The 7,038-nt window shown below is 35.2% G+C and overlaps 1 protein-coding gene across 1 annotated transcript in view; it reads left to right on the forward strand.

The window, feature by feature from the left end:
• The window catches only part of Cnksr2 (connector enhancer of kinase suppressor of Ras 2), a 185,811-nt gene that overhangs the window by 36,882 nt on the left and 141,891 nt on the right, over positions 1 to 7,038 (forward strand). The window contains exon 5 of the mRNA XM_028772673.1: positions 3,379 to 3,420. Within this exon, the coding sequence (XP_028628506.1) occupies positions 3,379 to 3,420 (42 nt within the window). The remainder of the gene's footprint in view (positions 1 to 3,378; positions 3,421 to 7,038) is intronic.

Raw genomic sequence — 7,038 nt, forward strand, 5'->3', positions numbered from 1 at the left:
AAAATATGTGGAACATGAGAGATGTATCCCTTCTGTAGCATTGACATCCTCATAAGGATATAGATTCTTCTATATGCAATAATATTTTCTTTTTAAAACTTAAGATATATTTTATTAGGAAAGGATTTTGCCCAAAGTGTTAATAAAACCCACACTTTGAAAAGCCAGTATTTAACATTCTATTTTTATAGAAGTAAAATAACTTACTGTTAGAATTAATCTTCCACAGTACCTATGGCTGTTTATTTATCAAGATAAAACTAATTAAATAAAATTAATGTTTAACAAAATATCATAATATCATTTATTTTTATTTTCCCTGATAGCAGGTTCATATTCACTGACTCTACTCCTATGCTTTGTTATTTAGTTATTAATATGCTCTGGCCTTGTCCTTGATAATAGCCTTTGTCTTTCAATAAGAAACAAGCTAATCTAGGTCAAAGAAAGTAGATATATAAACAAATATATGGAGCTATTCAAGACAGTGAGCTGTAAATTAGGTTAGTGGATAAAAAAACAACTGATCAATTGTGTGGATGTGAAACTGTGTCACATGGTTCTGTGGAATAAAGGGCTGTTTTGAGCAAGCCAGCAGCAATATTTTAAATCAGTTTACTAAGCTGTGAATTCTGTATATTTAATAATTTTTACTCTGGTCAGTTATTCCTCTATCATTTAGTACTCTTTAAAATAAACTTTTTCTAAAACTATGATATTAATCAAAATCATCTTAGCACTCTCCATTTGAGAGCTCAGTGAATCTATATTACGGGGCATGAAATCTGAGACTATACTTTAACTTGATCTCTTGAGTACTTCTTATATGGAAAGCTGAAATTTGAAAATGGTTATATTGCATTAAATGTGTTGGGCTGCAGATACGATACATTGCTCTTGCACCAAGCCTTTATGTGTGCTACTAGTTAAAGGTTACCATTAGTAACTGCTTTTAGGTAGAATTTGTTTGGTTCATCTTCTGCTCTTTGAGTCCTAAAATTGTGTCTGTTAAACCAATCAAAGGAATCCCAAATGTTTTAGTATAGATTTAAGGTTCAATAACTTTACATACAAGCACCTAAAAAGTTGCAAAGTATCCACTGAAAGCATGGGGCAGGATCGGAGAGAACATGCCTAGAGCACGCCAGAGACCTGGGATGGGAAAGGTTCCAGGGAATCTATGAGGCTCACTGTAGCTGAGACTCCTAGCAGTGGGTGATATGAATGAAGCCTGAAGTGGCCACCTCCTGAAACCAGACAGGACTCCCAGTAGAGAGATAAGGACACTGACTCACAAATCTTTCTACCCAAAATTTGTCCTGTTTACAAGAAGTTCAGAGACAAACATGGAGCAGAGACTGAGGGACTGGCCAACCAATGACTGGCCCATATTGAGACTCATCCATGGATAAGATCCCATCCCTAACACTATTAATTATACTCTGTTAAGCACGCAAAAAGAAGCCTAGCATAACTGTCCTCTGAAAGTCTCTATCCAATGAAAATAGATGCAGAGACCCATAGTCAAACATTGGATGAAGCTCAGAGAGTCTTGTGGAAGAGTTGGGAGAAGGATTGAGGGACATGGAGAAGATAAAAATTCCACAAGAAGACCAACAGAGTCAATTAACCTGGATCACTGAAAGTTTCCAGAGACTGGGCCTCCAACCAAAGTATATGTGGGCTGGGCCTAGTCCCCCCACGCCCTCAAACATATGTAGAAAATATGTAATTTGGTCTTCATGCAGACCACCCAACAACTGGAGTTGAGGATGCCCCTTACTCTGTTGTCTGCCCGAGTATCCTGTGTCCCTAACTGGGTTTTCTTGTTGGGCCTCAGTGGGAAAGGATGTGCTTAGTCCTACAGTGACTTGATTTGCCTGGTGGGTTAGTATCCAGAGGGTGCTTCTCCCCTTATCAGAGGAGAATGGGATGGGGAATGGGGGTAGAGGCTAAGTAAGGTGGGGACTGGGAAGGAGGGGGCAGTGGTCAGGATATAAAATGAATTAATTAATAAAAAAGAAAATTCATTTTTTAAAATTTCACTTAAAAACATTTAACTATGCTTATTTTAAATGGTAAGCTTAATTCTAACAGTTGTATGTTTTTTATTCTGGTTGAAAATCTTAACTACCTTGGTCACCTGACATATCTATTTCTTAGACTTCTACTTATAAGATTATATCAGAATTACTAAGCATGTATCATTAGTTCATTATTCAAAGATGCCTAGATCTATAACTACAAATAATTCAGATACTGAACCACAGCTGACGTAAAGTTTTACAAGAAATACGATAATCCAGTTGTATTGAATTTTATAAGAAAAGTATTAACTTTTAAAGATAATTATCCTTTCACATAATTTTGTGACATATATGCTTCTAAAGACATTAAACTTTAAATGTTGTGAAAATAGGAATTTCATGTGTAGTATTGGCACATCTGTGCAAATGCTACATGATTTGGTTCATTTCTGATACTATAATAAAATACCCTAACATGAAGCAATGTAAGGAGGAAGGGGGCTTGTTTTATTTAGTAGTTACAATACAGTCTATCATTGTAAGAAAGTCAAGGCAGGAACTTCAATGAACTGGCCACATCAAATTCACAATCAAGAATAGAGAAATGAATGTATATATCTTTGCTTGCTTGTTTGTGCTCAGCTTGATGTTTCCGTTCTTATATTGTTCAGGACCCTTGCTAAAAACATGGCACCAGCCACAGCAAGCTGAATCTTTCTATATTACCTTCAGACAATCCCCTGGCCCCGGACAAAGGCCAACCAAATATAGGGACTCTGTATTTGAGATTACTCTTCCCAGTAATTCTAAATTATGACGAGTTGACAATTTAACCATTACACACCATATTTTACTTATTTTGTATGCCTAGCACAATTGATTAATAGTTGCTCATTCAAGAGGAAAAGACATCTATATGGTCCAATCAGTTTAGCATATATAATGTCACTAAACTATTTTTTTTGTTTTTTGCTTTTGGTTTTTTTATTGGAAATTTTATTTATTTACATTTCAAATGTCATCCCCTTTTCCCATTTCCCCTCCCTGGAACCCCCTATCCCATCCCCCCTCCTCTTTTTGGCTTTTATACCATTTTAATTACATGCAAGAATTAAGGTCAGCTCTAGGTTGAGGAACCAGCAATACAATAGATGCAAATAGTCAAGGAACAAGCGAGACAATAAACACATAGTCAAAGAACAGTACCTGGGTAAAGAAAGTAAAAATTCCAGATTTTCCCACTCTTATTTTAGTATTTACTTGAAATGTGAAGATTTTTTTAGTACAATTCCTAAAAGCATAGTTTAACATAGATGCTTAATTTTTAACATAATATTTGGGTTTTTTTCAGGATTGCACTGTATATGAAACTGAAAATAAAATTCTTCATGTGGTAAGTAGACTTTGATATATTTTTATCTCTATTAGACAATATTTACTTAGCAATTAAAAAGCTATAGCTTGCAAAAAGTAATCCATAATAAACAGATTATTAACCTACATTAGTTAATTGTATTTTTACATTTTAGGAAACCTATAAAAGAATCAAAACAAATTAGTTATGGTTATATTATACTCAGTGAAAAGGTATATTTTTGTTGTCAATGAACAGATCGCTTCTGCTGTTGCTAATGCTATTTCTTTTTCTTCTCCTTCTCCTTCTCCTTCTTCTTTTTCTTCATTCTCCTCCTCCTCCCCCTTCCCTCCCCCTGCCCCTCCTTCTTCCTCTCCCCCTCCCCACCCCATCCCCCTCTCTCTTTCTCCCTCTCCCTCCTCCTCCTCTTTCTTCTTTTCCTTCTTGTTCTCCTCTTCCTGCTGCTCGTCCTTCTTCTTCTTTTCCTTCTCCTTGTTGTTCTCCTCCTCTTCTTCCTCTTCTTCCTCCTCCTCCCCTTCTTCCTCCTCTTCTTCTTCTTCCTCTTCTCCTCCTCTTCCTCTTTCTCCTCCTCCTCCTGTTTCCTCTTACTCTTCTTTCTCCTCCTCCTCCTCCTCCTCCTCCTCCTCCTCCTCTTCTTTCTCTTCCTCTTCCTCTTTCTCTTCCTTCCCCTCCTCCCCTTCCTCCTCCTCCTCCTCCTCTTTCTCTTCCTCCCCCTCCTCCTCCTCCTCCTTCTTCTGGTAAATCTGCTTTCAAATGAATGCACCCCTGTTCAAATACCTTCCTCATTTCTTCTGAGAGAACATGGGACTTCTGCAGTTATTATGTACTAGTTAGCTACAATCCATGTGTCATGCCAGTTTTTCTTCTTTGTTTATAGCTTTGGGATTCATTAATTATTTGAATACAAGTGTCATTTTGTATCCCAGGAGTTAGGCATTTATAAAATGTCTTTCTAAGTATATGGGGAGGAAGCATGAACTCAGAATGGCAGCAATACTGAGTTAACATTCTTCCCTTCCTTGTGGAACAGTGATGACTTTTGGTCTCAGAAAAGAATAATTAATGTATGCTTCTCCTGTTTCATCTAGGAAGGGAAAATAACTACCCTTAACTCTTTTTAGGTCCAACCATTTATAGGTTCTGGAGAACAGAAAGAAAATAATCTTTATTTAAGTTATATACATATATATTTAAAGCATTAGTTTAAATTCTATAATCGTATTATAGATTGAGTAGTAATCCTGAACTTCATTCAAAATATAAGACTGTTTTGTATTTATTTATTTATTGTTTATATATGAACACATGCATATAACACTACACACATGTGTTCTTCAGAGGAAATTTGGGGGAGTGGCCTCTCACCTACAATATGATTTCCAGAGATCAAACTTGTGGCATCAGATTTGGCAGCAGATATTTTATCCCCACTGAACCACCTCACCAGCTCCAAATCTAAGAAATTTTGACCATATATATGAATCCACTGATACTGTAAGTGGAAAATTCCATACCTGATCTCATATGATAGGGCTCATTTAAAATTCAGGCTCATATCACAACTATGTCAGCATTGCCAAGGAAAAGATGACTCTTTCAGACCTCACCAAAATCTGTGAAAAATCTTTTTTCATGTATCTAATGTAAGAATTCCTCCAAAGGGTAATGAAATGAGGTGTGCATTGGCCAACTCCAGATTCTTCATAAGACCTATGTCTCTTACTTACTGCGGTTTGTTTGTTTATTACATATTCCATCTGTAATCAAAATATTGCTAAAAAACCCAAAATGTATATAAACTATACATGTCATAGTGAAAAACGAGAAAAATGAGTTGATCTATAATGCAAAAGTGAACTATTGAAGAGATTGGACAAGGAGTGTAAGTATGAAACTTCTTAAAGAAAAGTATGGTATTAGAAGGCCACTATGCATGTCCTAAAGAAACAAAATGAACTATTGAAGTACTATGCCAAAATGCTGAACAAAATCCCACATAAATTGAAAAGTGAAAATCCCATTACATTGTAATTAACACCTTCCATTCAATATGCTGATCAAGATGAAAGAAGAACAGATCTACCTCAGTAAATTGAAACTTAAAAGGGACCGTGAGTATTTTGTAAGCTAGTTGCAGAATTTTAAGATAAGACTCAGCCTGAAAGTTTTAAAGATGTGTTATTATACAGCTGATGGAAAATGAAAATATGCATCGAAGTAGATATTATGTCATCATTGAGACTATAGGTGTTCATTCATTGGTTGGTGGTAAAATAGTCAAAATGGTTCTGAATCTAGATGATCATGATAATAGTTACAATGAAGATACAATTTTTTTTAAATGGCAGGGAAAGTGCCTATTGTTGACACAGTGAAAATAGATAATGAGCTTATTGGAGGAATAGAGAAATGTTGGTTTAACAAGAAATCATAATAGTATATGATCAAGGAGAGACTTCTGAGACAAAATCTGTTTTTAATGGGATAGATGACTCTGGAAGAAACATTTTTAAATGTATCTAACACAGTGCTCCCTTATCACTAGGAAACCTTGTCCTTGATCCCTTAAGTGCTTTTAACAGTCTCAGCCTGTGGAATGCAACCCCTTTGGGGAGCAAATGACCCTTTCACAGGGTCACGTATCAGATATCCTGCATATAAGATTTAAATTATGATTTTACATTATGATTCATAACAGTAGCAAAATTATAGTTACGAAGTAGCAACAAAAATAATTTTATGGTTGTGTGTCACAACATGAGGAACTGTATAAAAGGGCTACAATGTTAGGAAAGTTGAGAACCACAATTAATCTTTCTTTGCTAAAACAATAAAACATCTTTTGCAATAACCTTTTAATCAAAACACATCTTAGATAGAGACCAAGAGTCTTAGACATTTACTGCTGCTACTAGAGATCAGCTGCTATAGGTATTTTGATGATGTTGCTTGCGTCATTCTGATAGTCTGAACATTGTGTCAATGGTATATCGCATTTTTACTATTGTACTTATGTGTGAATAAGTACTGGGTTGTGGCTACTTTTCAGGATCACATAAATTTAGAGTAAGCACTTACGGTTCTTGTGAGTTGCTAAAATATTGACGCCATTTTTTTCTGACAGTTCAGCATACATAGTTATTTTTTTAAGGAAAAGTATGTGAAAAAATACATGAAATTTCCATGTAAGTAATATATATATAACACATCAATTTGGTGTCTATACTTGGATCACATTCCCAAGTTGTTCCATCATGTATATGCAAATTTTCCACAATAAAAAAATCCATAATCCCAAATGGATTCTGCTCCAAAGCACTTTTAATAAGATATATCCAAGCCATATCTCATTTAATCATACATTTACAGTAGATGAAACTATGGGCTGAAGATATTAAAACATTTGAGTGTTGACTTTGAACATAGATCATGGACATGTGTTTTTTAGATTAGGAGTTACTACCAATTCCAGTTCTCTTCTGAAGTCTTGCCAATTGTGTTGTCCTGTTTCCTGTGGAACTCAGAGCTATTAATTATTCATGCATATTGTATCAATTATTAAGGAAAAGGAGAAGACACTTTTTTTTTTAATTTTTTTATTGGATGTTTTATTTACATTTCATATGTTGTCCCCTT

The sequence above is a fragment of the Grammomys surdaster genome, unplaced genomic scaffold, assembly GCF_004785775.1.
Source record: "Grammomys surdaster isolate TR1022 unplaced genomic scaffold, NIH_TR_1.0 217, whole genome shotgun sequence".
NCBI lineage: Eukaryota > Metazoa > Chordata > Mammalia > Rodentia > Muridae > Grammomys > Grammomys surdaster.